This window comes from Octopus sinensis, linkage group LG6, assembly GCF_006345805.1.
Source record: "Octopus sinensis linkage group LG6, ASM634580v1, whole genome shotgun sequence".
Taxonomy (NCBI): Eukaryota; Metazoa; Mollusca; class Cephalopoda; order Octopoda; family Octopodidae; genus Octopus; species Octopus sinensis.
Genome location: NC_043002.1, coordinates 48,798,028 through 48,822,800, shown reverse-complemented (window position 1 = coordinate 48,822,800; position 24,773 = coordinate 48,798,028). Strand labels below are relative to the sequence as shown.

General features: G+C 33.7%; 1 protein-coding gene across 2 annotated transcripts in view; it reads left to right on the top strand.

Moving 5' to 3' along the window:
- Positions 1-24,773, top strand: part of LOC115213084 (neuronal PAS domain-containing protein 3-like) — a 357,535-nt gene that overhangs the window by 277,049 nt on the left and 55,713 nt on the right. For both annotated transcript variants that reach the window (XM_029782003.2, XM_036503882.1), the window contains one exon: positions 23,809-23,898. In XM_029782003.2, coding sequence (XP_029637863.1) covers positions 23,809-23,898 — 90 coding nt within the window. The remainder of the gene's footprint in view (positions 1-23,808; positions 23,899-24,773) is intronic.

The following is a 24,773-nucleotide window of genomic DNA, read 5'->3' as shown; positions in this document are numbered from 1 at the left end:
TTTTCTCAAATTTTCTTTTTTATAGCATATAAATGTATTTATGGGGAGAAAATATTGAAAAACATACAAGAGTAATAAAAAAAATGAGGCTGGTTGTTTTTAGATGTGCTAGAAATCATTCACTTTTCCCTCTGAAAATATTAACAATTTTTAAATAATTTTTACTGAAAATGTTCTTCACATGGTTTTGCAAAAAACAATTGGCCAAAATAGGTCTGGAGTGGGATGATGAGGGAGGTGGGGTTGTAAAAAGAAAAGAGTTTTCAAAACTATTTTCATACAAAGATGTCTCCAACCCCAACCCCATCGTTTCAAAGGCTGCAGTTTTTAAAAAATGGGGATAATCCCTGAAAAAATTTTCCCCACAGATTTCTTTATAATTGTAATTTAGGCTGTTTGAAAGGGATTTGTATAAGTTTTCATTAAAAGATACCCATTTTCCTGAAAGTTATGAAGGAAAAAAGTCAGATCATGTGAATTTTCCTAAACTCCTCTCTCCACCCCCTCGGAAAAAAATTTTCTCGTAAATTCCTAGATACTCTAAAGCCATAACATATAAGCAGTATTTGTAAAAGATTTTGTTTAAAAGTATCCATTTTTCTGGATGTTATGAGGCAACAAATTTGGGGGCATATACATCTGTAGTAATGCCCTTTTATTTATACGATTTTTCATTTCATGTTTATTTCATTCATTATTTACAATTTTCTCTCTCCCCCTCTTTTTCTCTCTTACATACACACACACACTGCAAAGCTTACAGATGGGCTGCTGAATTATAATTTCTATGTTGCTTTGAGGGACTGTTGTTGGACTACGGTGATGTTTGTTTAAAAAAAAAAGATTATAACTATGAAAGCAATATTTATTAAGCAAGCGAGCACTATTATACAAAGAAATAATTAGACGTAAAATATAAAAATTATTAGAATTTGGAATCAAATGTGAAAATATTATGAGGGGCTAGCAGAAAACCACCTGGAGGGTGGTCTTTCTGCTAATCATCATAAAATTTTTAAAATTAGTAACCATTATTATCACATGTACCTCATTTATTACTGAACTTGAGCACATATAAGAAATCTTTATGATTTGTACTGTTTAGCATCATTAGCCATCATAATTTGTATCAGGTATCATTATAGATATTATAAATTATAAAATTAGCAACCATTTTAAGTACATGTAGCCTCGTTTATTACTGGTTTATTTACCACTGATCTAGGATAACAGTATGCTCAACTGTGAACCATGTTGCTCTAATCATAGATTGATCTCTGATAACATAAGTCGGCAATCAATTGAAGATTCTGCCTGCACTTCAAAAACATGCCTCAGTGATAATCCTCAATGCTCAGCTTCCCAAAATGTAATGGCTATCACTTGCTTTTACATGACCATGCTTTAAGTTTACACTAGCTTTTATATGGATTTGTGTTCCCATATCAATCAACATGTTAATAAAGAAAAGGAAAACAAAATACAAAGATACTCAATCCTAACAAATGATGCAAATGAGTGTATTTTCTACAGCAAAAGGTAGAGATGATTAAAAAATACATGATGGTGTAAGTTTCATTGCTGTGAAAATGTGAGTTTGGAGTGAATGAGTTTACTATTCGTTCTAACAGAATTGAGATACTAAAACCAAGGTGCTATGTAAAAGGCATTGGTGTGGGTGTTGGTGCCATGTAAAAAGTTCTGGATAGGACACTGATCCATTTCAGGATTACTCTTTAAAAGCTTCTTAAGCACCGGCATGACTGTGCAATTAAGAAGCTTGCTTCCCAGTCATGTGATCTTGGGTTTAATCCCACTGTGCTGCATTATAGGCAAGTATCTTCTGCCTGAGCTCTAAGCCAACAAAAACCTTGTGAGTGAATTTTGTAGACAGAAGCTGAAGGAAGACCATTGTGAATAAGTATATATATGTATGTATGTATGTATGTATGTATGTATGTATGTATGTATGTATGTATACACACACATGCATGTGTGTGTGTTTGTGGTTACCCTTGTCAAGACATCTTTTGGTGGCTGTAAATGAGCATCAACATCATATGAGCAAGGTTGTTAATTTTCATTTTCATGAAAAATATTTCTAGCAACGGAGAAATATTACCTTTCCTGGAAACAGATAAGGGATGGCAAGAAGAAAATCCTCTGGCCATAGAAACTTTATCTAAACATATTCTATGGGATCTATTCAGTTTGGCTCACAGATTTTTCAGTTATATTTTTAAAAAATAAACAGTTTGAAACTTCGTATACTGGTATAATTTCTCACACTGAGCTTGGTTTACTCTCAATGTTTTTGACAAAATTTCGTATTTTAGAAGTTATTTCATGTTAAAGTTATCATATTTGGGTAATTTTAACCAATCAATGATATGTATTCAGCTGAAGAAACCTACTGCAGTTTGTGGTAGTAATCAAAGAGCAACAACTTTCGGGTCATCTCTACTAAATGAGAATACTCTGAATAATTCACATGTGGTTGAAAAATACATTTAGAGGATATGTCCCAGAAGTTGTTGCTCTTTGATTATTATTGCAAATAGCAGTAGGTTTCTTCAGCTGATTACTTATTGTTGACTGTCGTATTAACCCAAATACGACAACTTTAGCACAAAATAACTTCTAAAATACGTAATTTTGTCAAAAATGTTGAAAGTAAACCGTGTTCAGCATAAGAAATTACACCAGTATACGAAGTTTCAGACTGTTTAGTTAAAAAGACATAATTAAAAATTTGTGAGCCAAACTGAAGTGATCCATTCCATGTGATCCATGCAATCATGGAAATGGGGATGTTAAATGATGATAATGGCGGTGGTGGTGGTGGTGGTTGTTTACCATGTATTCCTAATTAGCAGATGCAGTCCTGATTTTAAACTCTGATCTTTAACAACCTATTTTTACTAATTTTGTCCTGGTAAGGAGATTACCACTTAAGCCAATGACAAACTTTTTAAAAAGCTTCTTGGGAATTAGTTTGTTATTTCACAAAAATGTTTTAAACTCAAGAAATACATTGACACAAAGCCAAATTTTTTGTTAGGAAAGGAAGGAAAAATATTAATAGATTCAAACCATGATTATATTTGGTACTTACTATATTCAAATGCTGACTTTAACAGGACCTGAACTCAGATGCTACACAGAGGAATCAAAATACAGTGACTCATATAGTATTAATAGGAGTCCTTGTGATGACAGTGGTGGTGGTGGTGGTGGTGGCGGTGGAAGATTAGCCCCCAAGTCAGCAAGTTAGACCAGATTGAGCAGACCTATAACCGAAGGTGTTTAAGCTGTAGCCACAACCAGCTCACCTGTTTATCATTTCAATGTGTCACTTGCATAAACATGTGTCTCCTCTACAGCAAGACATTTGTTCCTATCTCTCTATCATGCTCTTGCCTCTCAACACCTAGTATAAACCCTCAATCAGGATGTCTTGTCTTGTGAGCTACTTGGCAACCTCACAAACACTAGTAACACAAAAAGCACTCAGTACACACTATAAAGTGGTTGGCTTTAGGAATATTGTCCAGCTGCAGAAACCATGCTGAAAAAAACATTGGAATTTTATGGTCCTCTGATCTGTTGAATCCTGTCAAACCATCCAACCCTTGCCAGCACAAAATATGGATGTCAAATGTTGAAGATGATGATGATGATGATGATGATGATGATGATGAAGTAGGAATTGAGAAAATATAGCAGATGTTTCTAACAGGTCGATGCACTACATAGAAGCTACCTCAATGGCTTGTGACAAAAACGGTTACAAGAATTTACTCTTGGCTAGTGGTGGACAGTATCTTTGAGAATGAAATTTAGTATGACACTTTACTGCTTCAGCATCTGTTCCATCTTAACCCTTCGAAAACAATCAGGACAATATATTGAACTTCCATCTTTGCATTAGAAAGACAGAAGAGCTGGTATTTTCAAGAAAATGTTTATTTTTCTGCATTTCCTGACTCCTATTTTACTTTCAGAATTTTAGATAACAACACCCTCATTATTTTGTGTCTCATGAAATTATTGCCATCTTGTTTATTTTTCATTGTAAGAACCTCAGTAAGTTTTGTCTATGAAGGGTTAAGAGCTTACATAACAACATAATTATTTATAATAAAATTGAGCATGTATATATGAGTATGCTTGCACATGTATTTGAGAATGTATGTATGTGCATGACATGTGTATTTCCAAAACATTCCAGATTCAAAAGGCTAGAATTATAGATGAGAGAGTAAGAAAGATATTAAATTGGGTAAAAAAAAAAAGGAGCCAAAATTCAGGAGAGAAATGATGATGAGTGTGAATTGCAGTATTGGAATCTACTTTAAAATAAATAGCACAGAAATAATTTATACCCAGAACAAGATGGAGTTCAATCAATTTTAAAGAAATTCATTCCTATACTTTATAAGTACACAAATGGCTGTGTGGTAAAAAAGTTTGCTTTGCAACTACATGATTTCAGGTTCTGTCTCATTGTGAGGTGCCTTGGGCAAGGGTCTTCTATTATATGCTCTGGACAACCAATGCCCTGTGAATGAATTTGGTTGACAGAAGTTGTGTGGAAGACTGTTGTACATGCAGTTGTGTGTATATATGTGTGTATGTGCGTGTGTGTGTGCATGTGAGCATGTGCATGTATATGCATGCATCACACAAACATACGCACACACACATATATATGAGTCTTTGTAGTTGCACTTGCCCTCAACATGCACACACCTCTTGACAGCTGATATCAGTCTGTTTGTGTCCTTGTAACTAAGCAGTTTGGCAAAAGATACAAATAAAATTAGTACCAGACTTGTATAAATACAGGAGTTGACTTATTTAACTAAACCCTTCAAGGCCACATTCTATTAACTGAAACAAGTAAAAGATAAAAGATACTTGCTGATAAAATTATTATTTCTGCCATTTTCCAAACGTTGTGATGCATAGATTATGAGAGTTTTTGTTGTTGCTCTTTAACCCCAGGTCAACTGTGATGAAGTAAAGACATTTAAGCTATGATCATTAGATGTTCTACCTATGTACAGGAACCAAGACTGCATCATATAATATTTCCTTGCTTTTTTACATGAGTGCCATGTAATTATCACAGCATTTGAATTTTAGAATATTCTGATTTCTTACTCAAAGTCTGGTTGATTTGGCTGACCACTGAACTGAAGCCCTTTACATAGATTAAGTGAATGAGGATGATGCGTACACTCCAAACAGGATTTAAAATAAAACCTGTGGGAGGTTGGAAGAGTTTTTCACAGAGAGACCAACAGTCAACAGTATCTACAGCACCAAGTTAACTGACTATTAAAATACATGAAACACATATTGCTGTGTGACTATGACCCCCTTTGGTTACAGATTGTGGCTCAATGGACACAGTTTAAATAATTAGTGGATGGGGAATTGAGAATCATTAATTGAGGATCATTAATTCTCCTGGGACACTAATGCTACAGCTAAAATAGACCCTCACTCAACAGTAATATGTCCATTCTTGAGGGTTTTTTTTACTATTGATCCGATGCTTAGTTACAAGGACATAAACAGACTGATATCAGCTGTCAAGAAGTGTGTGTGTGTTGAGGGCAAGTGTAACTACAAAGACTCATATATGTGTGTATGTGTGTGATACATGCACATGCACACATACACACACACACATATACACACACACTTGCATGTACAACAGTCTTCCACACAACTTCTGTCAACTAAATTCATTCACAAGGCATTGGTTGTTCAGAGCCTATAGTAGAAGACACTTGCCCAAGGTGCCTCACAATGAGACAGAACCTGAAATCCTGTAGTTGCAAAGCAAACTTCTTTATCACACAGCCATTTGTGTACCTACCTCTAAAGTATAGAAATGAATTTCTTTAAAATTTATTGAACTCCATCTTATTCTTGGTATAAATTATTTCTGTGCTATTTATTTTAAAGTAGATTCCACTGCAATTCACACTCATCATCATTTCTCTCCTGAATTTTGGCTCCTTTTTTTACCCAATTTAATATCTTTCTTACTCTCTCAGCTATAATTCTAGCCTTTTGAATCTGGAATTTTTGGGAAATACACATGTCATGCACATACATACATATTTAAACATACAAGATAGGTGGGGGTGGTATGTGGATGTATATAACTATGTAGATATTTCCAAGAATATGTCATCAAATACTCATAGAAATATTTGTTCACATATATTTACTATTATAATTTTCTATATGCAAATAATTAAGTAAACTGTAGGATACTATAGATGGTCAATGTTAGCAGTTTGTGGGCAGTGAGTATAAATAGTTCTGAAGTGAAATAAATTGATTTGCTATAAGGAAGAGGGTAAGTTTTAAGTTTCAGGCAAGAAACTTTGTTAGTTCTTCCCAAAATGTTAAACCTTTCCAATTTCTTCTTCTTACAGCATTCACCACGGGGTGGGTTGAGCTGGCTTCATTCATCCTCAATGCTGCATCTCTCACAAACGCCGACCAGGCCTGTCGATTTGAGGTGAACGACCGGTCGTTAGCGGTCGTTTTCCAATTTCCTCACAGCAATCCAATGTATTCCACTTTGATCAGTATCTAAGTATATGTATGTATGTATGTATGTATGTATGTATGTATGTATGTATGTGTTCACATGCATGCATGCACATGCGATAGAGAAATAGACAGAGACAAACTGACAGACAACAGAGAGAGAAGGAAAGAGAAAGATAGGAAATAAAGAGACACACTTATATTGTAAAAGAAGTATATGTTCATAAAACACTGGCTATAAATTATAACTAAAAGGCAAACATTGAAATATCAAATGGAATATAAAAATGGTAACTGTATTATAACAGTATAGCCTTCCTTGAATGTTTTCATAAATTCACACTACTACATTAAATTATCTTTGAAATTAAAGTAATTTAATATTTTTAAAATACACATCTAGCCACAAGGAAATTTTAAATTTCTAATTTTAAATACTTCTATGTTTTTTAAAAAAGCCACCTCTTATTCTTGCGGCATACAGCAATCTATAATTACTTTCTTATACCTGTTAATCTTGCTGTATTTTGTAATAATCCTTAAGCCATGCCACCACTGTAGTAAGCAGCTTATACATTTGTACACAATAAGGAACAAATAGAGAGAGGAGGTCATAAGCATTATGTACTGAATTCCCGCTTGTTTGCACACCTGTCCAGGATAAAAATGTAAACATGCTCTTCACTCATTCAGTAAGATATAGGATTGTTGAAAGCAAAGAAAATACAAAATTGCAAGAAATTGACTGCTTTCGGGATTTGTTTAGGATATGACTGTCTCCAACTGTCTGTTAGCTTTCAAACAAATATTTCACACAAAAGTTTGAAACTCTCTGATCTTAACTGAACACCAAAATTATTTCAGTTTACCATCATGTTCGGTAGGATTACTAGATCACAGTCTTCTTAATAAAGAAGTCAAAAATTAGATTTTTTTTCAAAGGTATCACTTAAATTTTCTGAATAATAGTATTGAAATATTTAGACAGTCCTCATATCAAACTGATCAATATCATATTTCTTACTTTTGTGAAATTATATAAATTCGATAAAACAAATAAATTGAATCTACTTGAGATATAAATTGCTTCATTAACACACTTGATACTTCACAATTGCAATGAATTTTTTATCTTCTAACAAAAAAATATTTTTATTTAATGCAACCAAACAGCAATTAAAAGAAAGCCTGGATGGAATTCCTCCTAGGTATTCCTACAAACATTATTGCCAGGAAATTACATAAACAAATCCCAAGTCCAAATATTCAGTGACATGACTATTCTAAAAATCTTAATAAATTAAAAATCATTAAGAAACTCTGTAAACTTTAACAAATAAGAATTTTGAATATTTTATTAATCTTTTCATATTTTTAAACATATCTATTAAATTGAAAGTATAATCATCATCATCATTTTAACAACCACTTTTCTCTACAAGCATGATTTTATATAGCTGCAATAGATAACCATGTTATCTCACCTGATGAAGGTCAATAGTGTTAATTAGGTCTAAGGTATTTCTTCTTGAAGCAGTCTTGATCTCACTGTTATGGCAGACACCTTGTACTAAGCATCCATATATTTTACATGTTCATAAAATCACAGTTAAATTTTGATCAATAATGAAAACTCTGTGTGTGTGTGAGTATATAAATATATATATATATATATCTGTAAATGTAATATATGACAATTATTTGGTAGCCATGACAAAACTCCGAGTTTCAGATGCCGAGATGGAAATCCACACTGCCATCTCTTCTGTTATTCAGCCATCAGATATATATATACAGAGAATGAGAGAGAGTTAGGTAGGTAGGTAGGTAGGTAGGTTGGTAGGTTGGTAGGTTGGTAGGTAGGTAGGTAGGTAGGTAGGTAGGTATGCTGGCAGGCAGACAGGTAGGTAGGTAGGTAGGTAGACAGGCAGGCAAGCTGGCAAATATGTATGTATTTACAAGGGGCTTCATAAGTTTCCATTTACCAAATTCACTTTGATTGGCTCAAGGCTATCTGATAACTTGGAAAAGTAGAAAACACTTTACCAAGTTGTCATATAGTATGACTGAATGCAAAACTTTGTGGTTAGGAAGTAAACTTCTCAAACACACAGCCACACCTATGACTGTCACAGCCATGCCCGCACCTACACACACGCGCACACACACACACACACACACACACACACACACACACACACACACACACACACACACACACATATGAACTCAGAAACAATCTACTTCAAAGCTCTGTTGTCTCTGCTATCTCCATCTCTTATTGCATTATAGATTTTTAAATACAATTTGAATGTCATTGTTGCTGTTTAATCCCAGATGAGCTCTGTATGATCAGACCTATGATTAAAGGCATTCCAACAATGACAATCTTATCTTATTTTCAAGCACTCTGTCCAGGATTACATTATCCACTATCTGATTCCTTTTTTAAGCTAGTTATTTCAAGCAATCTAAAGTAACTATATAGAGGCTCCTTGAATAATTATGTAAAGGCTCAAGGTTGATGGTTTAAACCCCAATAGTAAACAAGATTACTAATAATCTACAATTGCGACTCAAAGTTGAACCAACCTTCAGACTAATTCACTCATTAGCAATGGTGTGCATTGAAGAATAATCCTTTCTACAATAGGCACAAGGCCTGAAATTTGGGGGAGGGGTATAGTTGATTACATTGACACCAGTACTCAACTGGTACTTATTTTACTGACACTGAAAGGATGAAAGGCAAAGTTGACTGCATCAGAATTTGAACTCACAGAGTGAAAATGGATGAAATACCACCATGCATTGATAAATAATCTTTTCTACTATAGGCACAAGGCCCAAACTTTTGTGGGGAAGGGGGCCAGTCGATTAGATCAATCCTAGTATGCAACTGGTACTTAATTTATCGACCCCAAAAGGATGAAAGGCAAAGTTGACCTCAGTGGAATTTGAACACAGAACATAAAGACAAATAAAATACCTATTTCTTTACTACCAACAAGGGGCTAAACACAGAGAGGACAAACAAGGACATACAAACGGATTAAGTCAATTATATCAACTTCAGTGCATAACTGGTACTTATTTAATCAACCTCAGCAGAATTTGAACTCAGAACGTTGCGGCAGACAAAATACCGCTAAGCATTTCACCTGGCATGCTAACGTTTCTGCCAGCTCACTACCTTAATACATTGATAAATAATAAATGCTAAAAGTTCACAGAATGGAATAAATTATATTTTTTTAATGTAGAAGAGGAATCTAATGTTTTGAGCTGGAGGCTTTGTTGGAGAAGAATGGAAAAATGAAAAAAAAATGTATATTTATTTATTACATACAAAGTGTCAAAATGCTAAGAGGAAGGAAAATCAAATTAGGATGGTGCTTGAGTTTGTTGTTTTTTCTTCTTTGTTGTCTTTTTCTTTCTCACACCATAACTTCAGTCTTTTATTTTTCCACCCATACTACCTTTCAATCAGTATAACTTTCCATCATTCTTGGGGTATAATTTGCACATGCGTGCGTGCACACACTCACACACACACACACACTACATACAAACATACATGTATATACACATTACATTGGTAAGCCCCATTTATTTGGACCCAGAAACTTTAATTCTTTATGGTCATAACATAAACTAATATACTCACTCACTACAGTTCCCATTCCCATGGCCCTTCTATTTTTAGATATTGAGCTCAAAAACTTCAGTTGTTTCTTTTATTGGACTCCCTACACTGATACCAGCAGATGATTTGCTCACATACAAATTCAACATCTTTTTTTTTCCCCCCAATGGTTTTCATTGTGTTATATCAAATTGAATTACAATTAATCTAAAAACTCAATCAAATTTATGCCTGTATCTACAAAGAATAGAAAACATATCTAATTAGAAAAAGTTAAAAATGAATATGTGAGTAAAAACTTTTCATAGGCCAATGTATGATACCAAAGTATAGAAATTTCCAGCATCATCCTTCAAATAATTTTTGCATTGCTCCTGAATGTGTTTCACAATCTGGATAATTTTTATTTCAAATCCAAATTAATATAATTTGCTTTGCTATTTTTAGGCTTTTTTCTTGTTTTGCTTTTCTTTTTTTTTTTTCTTTTTTGTTAATGAGAACTCTTAGATAATTCAAACAAATGTGAATTTTCTGGCTATCTTAATTCTGCAGCCAAAACTCTTGATTAATTACAAATTAATTCTACAATTCATGAAGCAGATTCTGGCTGTTAACGAATGCTAATATATTACCTGATTTTGGATAATAATTCAAATATATCTAATTGAATATTTGATCAGTTCAACATGTATGTATATATATATATATATATAAACACGCTCACACATACATAATGGTGTGTGTGTATGTATTATCCATTCATTCAAGAGATGCTAAACAAGAAAGCAGCTACAAATACATTCTTCCTTAATTAACCAAACTCGTAAAAATGTGAAAAAGTAAAGAAATGTACAAGTAATGAATGAAAAGGTAAAATAGCTTTATTAATCTTCATTCTGAATACATTCAAATGCTTCCACTCAGTGGAAAGAAAGAATTCAGATCAATTTGCATTACTTTTCTCTACCGACACCATTTTTGGTGATTTAGCAACTTGTGCTAACACTCTTCCTCTTTCTAATACTTCAGACTTTTTAGACTTTATGTAAATCTATTCATCTTCTTGTTCAATGCAATTATTTACATTCAACATTTTATATATACTTGATCATATATGCTTAATCTATCATCATCATTTTACTACCTACCTTTCTATCTCTTACTTGTTTCAATCATTGTACTGTGGTAATGCTGGGGTACTACTTTAAAGGATTCCAGAGGGTGAGCTGATTCGCGATGTCCTCCTCCCACCTCCACTTCCCAGCTGGCACAAACGCAGGGGTGGGCAGCTGAAGACCTGGGCAACAACGATAAAGGAGCACCTCTCCGAACTCTCAGGTCCGCAGGTGGTCAGTCTGTGCAGATGGAACTGCGAATGGCTCGCAATGTCCAGTGACCTCGCACAGCACCATCGAGTGTGGGCCGCCATGGTTTGTGACGCCGTTAGGACCAGAGAAGAAGCCGGCTCAACCTGCCCTAGGTGAACGCCGTCACAAGTACAAGTACAAGTAAAGTACTACTTTAAAGGGTTTTAGTCAAACAAGTTGACCTCAGTACTTATATTTTTATGTCTGATGTTTATGGAATCAGTCTCTTTTGCAGAATCACTAAGTTATGGATGCATAAACAAACCAATGCCAGTTGTCAAGTGGTGGGTAGGGACACAATGCACATAGCATAAAGAATTCCTTCCACTGGATTACAATGTGCATAAATGCTACTGACATGAGCAGAGGAGGACTTCAGCTTAGCATATCAACATAACCAAATATTTGCTTATAGGCAATATTTATGTCCAATTTCATGTAGATGTCTTGTTAGAACACCAAATACTGCATTATTAGCCTTGAGAGAACCTCTCATATAGGCATTTGGTGCATAAAAGTACATACACTGATCATAGCAGACAAGAATCATCTAACTCTGTATTAGGCTCACATTTCAAATTCTACCAAGATCAACCTAGATTTTCATCTTTTTCATATTGATAAAGTAAATATTGGTGCTGCTAGATAATTCAATCATTTTGGCCAGCATTGATCAACATTGTTGATCGCATTCATACTATAGTTTCTAATTCATCATCATCATCATTACCATCCTTTAATGTTCCTTTTTCCATGCTGACATGGGTTGGAGAGTTTGACATGGACTGATGAGTCAGAGGCCTACACTGAACTCCAAAGTCAGTTTTGGCATGGTTTCTATTACTGGATTTCCTTTTGAATGCCAGCCACTTCAGAGTGTACTGTACTTTTTTTCATAGCACCATCACTGGTGAACTTACCAAGTACCTGAAAACACAAGACCCTTCACCTGAATAGGGTATAGTGGTGTGTGCTTTACACTTATCTGATATTATGTTCAGATTTCTTTCCAATCAAATCATCCTCACAAAAGACTTTATGTAAGCAATAATGTGAATGGTTGTGTTTATGTTTTATTTTGAATTATTTTTTTGAAGTGCAAAGCCATATAAAGTTGGTGATGATAAATTTGCAAGATAAAACTAACAATTAGCATGGAAAAGAGGATATAAAATCATGGTGGTGATGAAAGCATCAACCTTCAACATACATATGTAACATTAGACATAAAGACAAGAAAAAATTTGTAAAAGGTGTAAGTGCAACTGTGTAGGCAAGAAGGTTCAGGCATGGTTATGTAGGTAAGAAGTTTCCTTCCCAACAAAATGGTTTCAGGTTCAGTCCCACTGTGTGGCACCTTGGGCAAGTGTCTTCTACATTTGCCCCATGACAGTCAAAGTTTTCTGAGCAGATTTGGTTGACAGAAATGGAAAGAAATCTGTCTTTGTATATATAATATATATATATATATATATATACACATACATACTCACTCATCTATGCATGCATTTATATATGCATGTGCATGTTTGAGTGTGTGTGTGTGTGTGTGTGTGTGTGTGTATGTATGTGTGCATCTATGCATGTTGAGTCTCTTTATCTTGACATTGCATGATAATTGTAAATGAGAGTCACTATCATACAAGCGGTGGTGTTCATTACCAATACTCTGCACAAGCATGCCTGACTGGGAAAATACTACCCTGCTTGGATATAAAACAAGGGCTAGTAACAAGAATGGCATCCAGCCATAGAAAATCTGTCTCAATAAACTCCAGAATGGAAAAGTGGACAGTAAAACAATAATGATGATGAGAAGGATAAAATAATTAACATTATCCATTTAACATTATACTTCCACATTTCATAATCCATTCTCTTCTTTTCACTTGATATATAGCACTTATTTTTGTCATGTTATTTCTAATGTTAGCACTCAGTTGTAGTAATTGTTTTTAGGTTTTACATTAGATAACAATTGCTGTTATAATTACTATTATAGTCTAGAACTGTAGCTCAAGGTTGAACCAACCTCCAGACTAACTCATTCATTAGAGTAATATGATAGAATTCAAAGAAATTAGCAATGATCTGTATTGATAAATAATAAATGCTAAAAGTTGACTGAGTGAAATAAATTTGCTGTTATCTATCTGTCTGTCTGTCTGTTGTCTATCTGTCTCTCCGTTCATCCATCCGTCCGTCCGTCCATCCATCCATCTATATATGTATATATATACATGTGTGTGTGTGTGTGTGTGTGTGTGTGTGTGTGTGTCTGCATGTGTGTGTGTGTATGGATGTATAAAAATCATGATATGTGTATACATATTTATATTTCATTTTCTTTAACTGTGGATTGGATAGTCAACTAACATTTACTGTTAATAAGTTTACTAATTTTACAATAAGTATGTTCTGTTAAAGAAAAGAGACAGTTTTAAATATAAGCTTCTATTCTGAGCAAGTGTGTGTGGGGGTGCGTGCGTGCATGTGTGTGTGTACGTGCATGCATGTGTGTGTGTGCGTGTGTGTGTCCATGTGTGTGTGTGTGTGTGTGTGTGTGTGTGTGTGTGTGTGTGTGTGTGTGTGTGTGTGTGTGCTAAACTGTCCAGATCTTTTAAGAAAATAACATTCTGAGCAAATGTTAAATTTAGAAAAATAGGAAAAGTCTTTCTTTGGATTACACCACATCTTTCTTTCTACCATTTATGCCTTCTTTCAACTATGTTCTTTTCCTCTTTTTCTACTTTTATGCAATTGCAACGAGGAAAAAATGGTAAAATCTGGCATCAACTTAATTACTGGTGACAACCCATAATTTCTTCAAGTTTTATTAGCTAATAAATTACCCGAGCCTCTACTCAACTATTCCTTCATATTAAGTTTTGGAAACAGCACAGCAGATATTTCATTAGTTAGCTGCTTAATAAATATTCTCTCAACTAAGAGTCAAATAGCTAATCTACAGTTACAGAAAAATATACATAATAAATATACATGTATCATGATATACATATATATATATAGATGGATGGAGATACACAGAGTAATAGATAGATAGATAGATAGATAGATAGATAGATAGATAGATAGATAGATAGATAGATAGATACACACATATAGATATTTATACACATGCACACACACATATATATACATATATATATATATTCTTTTATTGGCAGTTGAATATTTAGATTATAATAGTAAAGGAAAATAATTTATTTATATATATATATTCACATACATGTGTGTGTATGTATAGGTCAACTGATGCATTAGAATTTACATTTATAAATCTTAAGATTATATATATATATATATATATATATTATATATATATATATATATAAATACATGTGTATATGAATGTGTTACAATGTATGTGTGCTTGAATGTGTGTATGAGTGGCATGCATGTGTGTATGAGTGGCATGCATGTGTGTATGAGTATGCGTGTGTGTAGTCTTAGGTTTTAAAAAAGATGTAAATTCACCATTACTGAGCCTACCTATTTCATCTGTATATAAAAGAAAAGTCATTATCATTCTATGTAGTTTTTAAAATTATTTGTTTATCCATTTATTTATTCATTCATTCATCAAGTTATCTATTGTCAATTCCATTTTTCCGGTTTTTTTTACCTTTTTTCAAGTTTTCTTTTCCATACCATTGTGAAATCACCCTTTGTGAAACAATAAATAAGTAATAAATAAATAAATAAAAAGTTGGGTAGAAACCTTTATGTAGCCTAACATGATATTATTTGCTATTTATGAGATAATAATGTAAATAAATGCTACCATCAGCAGCAGAGAATCACTTTACACTAAATATTTCCAGCTACAAATTACATACAAAGGTTTTGAGCAGTTAAAAAAAAGAGCAGTATATTCAGTTTAATCTATTAACTATTTGTTTAGTTTCTAGTTACTAACTATAAATATTGATCTCAAATTTTGGCACAAGGCCAGCAATTTCAGGTGAGTAAGAATAAGTTGATTACATCAACCCCAGTACTCAACTGGTATTTATTTTTATCAACCCTGAAAGGATAAAAGGCAGTCAACCTCAGTAGTATATCAACATTACTATCAACCTTACGCAGGCATAGATATGTGGTTAAGAAGCTTGCTTTACAACCATGTGTTTTAGGTTCAGTTCCATTGCATGGCACTTTGGGCAATTGTCTTCCACTATAGCCCAGGGGTAACCAATACATTATGAGTGAATTTGATAAACAGAATCTGTGAAAGCTCATTGTGTATGTATGTATGTATGTATGTATGTATATATATATATATATATATATATATATATATATATCATCATCATCATCATTTAACATCTGCTTTCCATGCTAGCATGGGTTGGGCGGTTTGAAGGAAGCTGGCTTGGCAGAGGACTGCACCAGGCTTCAGTGTCTGTTTTGGCATGGTGTTTTATGGCTAGATGCCCCTCCTAACACCAACTGTCCTGCAGAGTGAACACACACATATATTATACATACACACACACACACGTGTGTGTATATGTATGTTGTGTGTGTATGTGTATGTTGTATGTGTGTGTGTGTGTGTACACAATAGGCTTCTTTCAGTTTCTGTCTACCAAATCCACTCAAAAGGCTTCGATTGGCCCAAGACTATAGTAGAACATATTTGCCCAAGGTGTCATGCAGTGAAACTGAACCTTGAACCACGCAATTGTAAAGCAAGCTTCTTACCACACAGCCATGCTTGCATCTCTCTCTCTCTCTCTCTCTCTCTCTCTCTTTCTCTGTTATTGTATTTGTCCCTCTCCTTCACTGCTTAACAATCAGTGTTGGTTTGTTATATTCCCACAACTTAGCAGTTAAGCAAAAGTAACTGATAGAACAATTACCAGGTTTAAAACGAAGTACTGGGGTCAATCTGTCCAATGAAACCCTTCAAAGTGGTGACAATAGCAGCACTGCAGTCCAATGATTGGAACAAGTAAAAGATACAAGATATAGATACTCAAGAGAGAAGTATAACAAAAGAGAGTGCAGACTTTCAATGTTAGCCGAGGATATGGCAAGACTGTAATACATATATAATACTGTACTCTTGCCCTCAGTCAGCAGATAAAAAACCGTCACTAATTCAAGGGAAAAAATGAGAATTAAGTTAGGATATGTATTTATGATTTAGTAGAGGTAGCATGGTATCGCAAATAGTATAAAAAAGAAAGCATTTATTTCAAAACAGCTGCTTATTTTGCAAAATAGTTATTTTGATTCAATTAAATGCTACTAGGTTTATAAAAATGTATCAAATTCTACTTGAATTTCATGAACTTACAAAGGAAACTATATCTCTTTATTTGATCTGCTAGAAATAGCAATCAGATCTCACTCAAATTATATCCAACTTCTTAAAAAAGAAGCAACGCATTGAAAAATATAGTCCTAAATATAGGGACTATATAGGGATGGTCGTAGTTAAAATTCCTTTGATCATAAGACTTTTCAATCACGGTGACCTTGGGCTAAACAATACCAACAACTCATTTTTATATTTTAAATCATCCTTATGTTTATTCCATTGAAAGTAAGAAAACATAAACATCTTCTTAATACCCTTGTCACATAACGGCTGCCTCCTTATGCAAACTTTCCTTAACTGATGTATGAAAACAAATGATCGTTTACCAGTTTTCAGTCAGTTAGGTTAGCTTTTTTCCTTCTTTGACATAAATCAATGGAATTTGTAACAAATAAAAAAAATTTTTTAATGCTGAAGAGAACAATGTGAAACTAGAAACACTGCTAAAAAAAAAAAAGAAATTCGGAGAAACTGTGTGTGGCTGGGGTTTATTGTAACAGGATCAAAAGAATTAAGTGAAAGGTGGTCTAGCACCTGTTTATGCCTGGATATCTTATCAAGATGAGGTTGAAATTTTTCCTGGTTGATTCTTTACCCAGAATTTACACACCACACAAATACATACTTGAAATATACTTATAAACCCTTCCTAAAATATCAGCATATGGTAATTGTTATTTGAAAGTGGTAATTCTCTGAAATAGACCCCATAATTTTCAACAAATCTATACAAATATATCACCAATATAAATATAAATATATATGTGTGTGTGTGTGTGTGTGTGTGGTGTGTGTGTGTGTGTGTGTACATGTATATATATATATACACACACACACACACACACAACACACACACATATATATATATATATATAATATATATATATATACATATATTTATATACATATATTTATATACATATGCATACATATATATATATATATATTTATATATATATATGTACATATATACATGCATACATATATATATATGTACATATATACATGCATACATATATATATATATACATATATACATGTATATATATATATATAATATATATATATATATATATATATGTATGTATGTACATATATACATGTATATATATATATATATATATATGTACATATATACATGTATATATATATATATGTGTGTGTGTGTGTGTGTGTGTGTGTGTGTGTGTGTGTGTATAAACATTGTATTAGTATCTTGCACTTTACTCTGCTCTTTAATTTCAAACCTTAACTGGAAATCTTTGAATAAAACAACCCCCCAGTAAGCAGAATACAGTTGCTGTCTTTAGTTTGACCCTTATTATGTTAATAAATGACAAAATGAAACAGCGTGTATAAGAATTTTCTATGAGGAATCAAATATGGTTGAAGTTGCCCCTATCCAGCAAATCTTCAATAATGTCACGTACTGACTGTTGGTACCGTTGTAAAAGTTATCATCAGGAAAAAGATAAAAGAAAAATTTCAATAAAAAAGAAAGGAAATAACCCAAAACAAGCTTCTGATTGATGGTAGTCTGAGCATATTTTCAAACATCACACATCTTGCTATTAGCCTATTGCATTTCTTTCACACTTTACATCCACCTCATCTCCATCCTTAATACAATTCAGCAAAAATTAGACAGTTATAATAAAACATTGACTGGCAGACAATATAATACACTTTCACATGAGAATGTTGTCACACTGCTATCCACTAATGGCCATATGCAAATAGCTAATGGAGTAAATGGAGCCATAACTGTACTCCGCCCATCTATCTTAAATGGAAGACCAGCAGTGTTGCAATGGGAGGCATACGCAAGTTCGGCCTGATTTATGAACAGGTTGAAAATGAAAGAGGGACTATCATTCAATAGTTTTTCGTAAACAGTGTCACTATCATTAAGAAGACCCTTACACTGAAATCACCTCTTACTATGCCAAAACGATGGTAGATAGCTACCTGTCGACTTTTACTGAGCCTTTCAAAACAACCTTCTATTATTTCCTTTGAAATTCATTCCCTTTTTGTTTTGATTTTCGTTCTATTACTTTTTTTCTTTTTTCAGAAAAATTACTCTGAAACCTTCAACATATACTTAACTATGATTTTTATACTGCCTTTATTATTTTCATTTTTTTTCTTTTTATATTTGGTTTCACAAATTATTGAAAATGTGTAACACAACCTAATTAAACTACAAATGTATTTTGACCTGGAACCAATCATTATTATTGAATTATAAAACAGTTTTCTATGGTTGGAATATAAGAAAAACATATATATTGCTGAAATTTATACCATATAATTTCAGTAAATTTCCTTTAATTTATTGATATTAACAGTGTAGCAGTAAAGAGCATTTTATGTCAAGCATGCTTCTAAGGACTGCTGCCACCCATATTAACAGATCTTACTAACCTTTCCCCTCATTTAGGTTTCGGACACTCCAGCAGAGAAATTTTCTCACTGTTATTCCAGCTGTCACATGAAAACAATCATTATTAAAATTCTTAACAGAAAGCTTTTGAAATGAATTTAATTTGGCACCATGTGCTGTTGGCATAATTTGTTCTTGCAACTGATGTAAATATCCAAACTTGCAAATCCAGCAGAACCACAATGAAAAATGCGTCTTTTATCTTTTACTTGCTTCAGTCATTGAAGTGCATCCATGTTGGGTTGTCCTCTTGATGTGTTTAGTTGAATAAATCAGCCCCAGAACTTTTTTCTTAAATCTGGTATTTATTCTATCAGTCTCTTATGGCAAACCACTAAATTACAGGTACATAAAGAAACCAAAACTAGCTGTTTAGTGGTGGGGGAACAAAATCACATACATGCATACATACATGTATGTATGTACAAACAAACAAACAATGAGCCTCTACCCAGTTTCCATCAACCAAATTCACTCACAAAGCATTGTTTGGCCCAGGGCTATAGTAGAAGACATCTGCCCATTGTGCCATCCAATGGGTTTGAACCCTAAACCACACAGTTGCAAATCAAGCTTGTAAACCATAAGAGTCTACATGTGAATTACTATTGGTTTCTAACATAGAAATAATTCTAGGAGAGGATATAATCAGTTAAATCAACCCCAATTTTCAACTAGTATGTAAGAATTTAAACTAATAACTCTTAGTTTTTCTAATCCCTCTGTCTGTTTAGATTAAACAGTCCACAAGTACTGCTACTCTTTCTCAGATCAATTCATTAATTATTAATTAAGATGGAAATTTAAATCATCTTTAGCCTTGCTCAACATTTTAATTTTTGAATTGTGGCTCATTAGTGCATTTGAGGGATTATTGAAAATTTCACTTTATCAAGTCAAAATATTTGATTCTGCTTAATTATATACCTGATAACATTTTAAGACAATCAACCCTATGGAAATTAACTGCAAATGCAAATAATACCAATTTCATAATTGCATAAGACTTTTTTATTTTATATTTTTATAAAAATTTGGTAAACTATACCATAAACTTAAGCATTAGATTTGATGGGAATAAAAGAGTTTGGCTGTATGATAAGAAGTTTGCTTCCCAACCACATGGTCCCAGGTTCAGTTCAACTGTACAGCACTTTGGACATGTCTTCTGCTATACTCCTGAGCTGACCAAAGCTTTGTGAGTGGATTTAGTAAACATGAACTGAAAGAAGCCCCATCACCTCTGCTAGCAAAAATTAGTAGCATCTGTATTTCAAAGGGCCTTATCACATTCTGTGTCATGCTGAATCTCCCTGAGAACTACTTTAAGGGTATGCATGTATGCATATCTGTGAAATGCTCGGCTACTTGCCTATTAATTTCAAGAGCAAGATGTTTAGTAGATCATAATCTACTGGAACACTCGTTGCCATAATCAAGGAAGAGCCAAACCTTTATCGAAATATTTTTATGTGTTACTAAATACAATTCTAACTACTTGAAGGAAATCTACAAAATAATCTTTTTTCTTTTACTCGTTTGTCACTGGACTGTGACCTTGCTGGGATACCACCTTGAAGGATTCTAGTTAAATAAATCAACCCCAGCATTTGCTTTTCAGTTTGGTACTTATTTCATTGGATCTCTTTTACTGAACTATTAAGTCATGGTTTATTTATAATAAACTGACAGTAGTTGTTGAGTGGTAGGAGTGTGGCCACAAACAGACACTGACACACTGATTGAGATATATATATATATCATCATCATCATTGTCATCATCATTTAACATCTGCTTTCCATGCTGGCATGAGTTGGACGGTTTGACTGAGGGCTGGCAAGCCAGAAGGCTACACCAGGCTTCAATGCATATATACATACAACAAATATATATATATCTACATATATACATCCACATATATACACACATATATACATCCACATAGATGATGATGATGATATACAACATATGTATATCCACATATTTACATCCACATATATACACATATATACAACAGGTTTGCACTCAGTCTCTATCTGCCAAATTCACTAACAAGGTTGGCCTGGATCTATTGTAGAAAACATTTGCCTAAGGTACTGTGCAGTGGACTGAACCCAAACAGAACCACACAATTACAAGACAAGCTTCTTTTCCACATGGCAATGCCTGCATCTAATCAATCCTGCATATCATTAAAAAAAAATCCAATTTACCAGTGTCGATTTGACGATAATTTGCAACATGAAGTTTACTTGTTTGAATTGACATTAAGCATCCCTTTCTGGAATATACAATCAATCTTTAGTGATATCAGTACACAGGATTTAATCGAATAATGTCAAAGCAATCAATTAATTAATTAATTAATTTACCCCATTAATTTTTTCTAAATCAGTATAACTCTAATTGTGATCTTGAGTAACTAAAAGTGAATAAAGTCATTGTGATATGAGAATCTAGATAAGTTTAGATAATTGAAGAATATGAAAGAGAAAAGAAAAGCATCATCATCATCAACATCGAACCCCTGGCTTCCATGCTGGTATCAGTTCAATGGTTTGACAAATTCTCTTGAGTTAGAGGATTACATCATGCTCCAATGTCTAGTTTGGCTAAGTTTCTACAGTTAGATGCCCTCCATAATTATCTATGTATCTATTTATGTATTTATCTATCTACACATATATACATATACATACATATGTATGTATGTGTGTGTATGTGTGTGTGTATTTATATATATATATATATATATGTAGGTCCCGGGTTGAGTCGGGGTTAACCACAGTAAATAAGGTACTCAATACATAGCAGAGTAAATTAATTTATTTTATATAAGGAGCTTCTACAGGACTAGAACTGTTTCATTCAAAAGAAATCATCATATGTACGTATATATATGTGTGTGTGTGTGTATGTGTGTGTTTGTGTGTCTGTGTTTGTCCCCCCAACATCGCTTGACAACCAATGCTGGTGTGTTTATGTTCCCGTAACTTAGTGGTTCGGCAAAAGAGACGGATAGAATAAGTACTAGGCTTACAAAGAATAAGTCCTGGGGTCGATTTGCTCGACTAAAGGCGGTGCTCTAGCATGGCCGTAGTCAAATGACTGAAACAAGTAAAAGAGTAAAAGAGTATATATTATAATGCAGTATGCAATCAGCACAATTTTCTTTTTTTTTTTATCAACCATTTGAAGAAAGTCTAGGATATAAGTATAATTTCATTCAAAGAAACGAAATCCAAATTACTAATGTCAATTTGATGACCTTAAGAAGCGATAATTTACAATGCAGAATCTATTTGTTCGAATTTATACTAAGGATCCCTCTCTGGAATATTCAGTCAGACTTTAGTGCCATCAGTACACAGGATTTGATTGAACAAGGCCAAAGTAATTTATTGTGTCCAAATCGTTTGTTTGATTCTGTCACTGGAATTTTCTAGTACCAAACTTTCAGGATGGCTACTGACTCAGTGGATGTTTGAGGTTGATTCCTGAGAGATGATATAGCATTCTGTTTGGATTAGTGAAGCATATAACAAATTTACTCAAGTACTAATGCTAAAGAAAACCTAGGTGGTAGTGGTGGTGGTGGTGGTGACATTGTGGGGGGGATCAAACAAAAGAAATCTATTTACAAGCTTTTTATTTTCCATCTAGTACTTGTTTCAGTCATTAAGATTGTGCCCATGCTGGAGCACTGCCTCGAAGGTTTAGACAGACAAATCAACACCAGTACTTTTTTCTTAAGCATGATACTTATTCCTATCCATCTCTTTTGCCGAACTGCTAATGTAATAGGAAGTAGACAAACCAATACTGGTTGCCAAGCAGTGGGTCACAAACACAAAGACACATGCATAGATATGTACATCATATATATGTATGAATGTATCTATGTATGTAAAAGGTTAGATGGTACTTTTATATGTGTGTGTGTGTGTGTGTGTGTGTACACATATACACATACAGACAGACTGACAGAAGGATATGTATGTCTGTGTGTATCAACTATTGTCATAGTTGGGAATGTCATTCTTTTCCAGTCATCTATGAGAGCTTGTCAAGCCCCTTGTGAAGGGGAAGCATTGGCAACAGGAAGAGCACCTGATTGTAAAAGATCTGCTTCAACAAATTACATTTTACCCATGCAGTCATCGAAAAGTGGATGTTAAAATGATGAAGATAATGATAAACAATGATGATGATGATTTTTGTCACTAAGTTTTACTGATTAAGCTATGCTATAACAAAATCTGTATCCAATGCATATATGTCACACTGCCATCAAGCATAGTTTTTTTGTGATGCACAAGAAGGTATAATTTTCTGAAAAGAAGGAATGAAATTCTCTCCTTTTTTTTTTGGTAGTATTGTTGTTTGTACACCTTACAGAATATTTCCTTTTCTATATTTCAGTCAGTTGATGGATTTGCTTTTGCACTTGCAAGTGATGGAAGATTCCTTTATGTCTCAGAAACTGTATCTATCTATCTTGGATTATCACAGGTAAGACAGACTGTTATTGCTAGTTTTTTCATAACCCCAGATTAATTTTTTATTGTTTGCTTTTAACAGGGTTACTCTTACTCAAATCTCTCTCTTTTTCATTTTATCTCTTTCTCTCATTTTCTCCCTCATTCATATAATATTCCTGCTCCAAAAACATCAAATACAAGTTCGTTTTTCAGCAACTTTCCATCTCTTTCAAATAATCCTTCTTTTCTCATTCTCAAAGTAGCGTTTTTTTTTTTTTCAAACATTTAACATTTAATTTTCCCTGTCAAGGAAGAATCAGCAAGGAACAGATAGGATGAAAGAAAGAATGAGAGAGATTGAAATATAAGGAATAGGGCAAGTCAGAGACAGAAAGTGAGAGGACTGATAACCCTTTAATGATATCACTGTCAAGCAGTTGGTTACCAGGATAGAAATGTGGACTGATGTATTATTCTGGTGCAGATGTTCTGGCCTCCTGTGATGAAATATTTTCCTGAACTCCCTCAAATCTTCCCGAAAGTACTCATTGTTAATGATCTACCCAGAGGAAACCCAGTGGATGTGGATGATGACTTTACTGTCTAAAAAGGGGAACATTATGAGCTTCCCAATGGACTTGCCTTGCCTGTCCTCTTGTGTCAGCAAAAGACAAATCTTTGGCTCATACAAGTTAATCTATAAGCTATTCATAATTTTCTGTAATGTTTTTGCCCTGTCTAACACAAAACTTTATTGCATAGTAAGCTTCCCAATTGTCTTCATGCCCCAACTGCATTCTACAAACTAGTTAGCTGTGACAGCAGTATTTAGTAGGGCATGTTCAAAGTGCTGTTGCAGCTGTCTTCTCAATCTGGAATAACAAAAGTTGGTGGGTCAGCTTATTA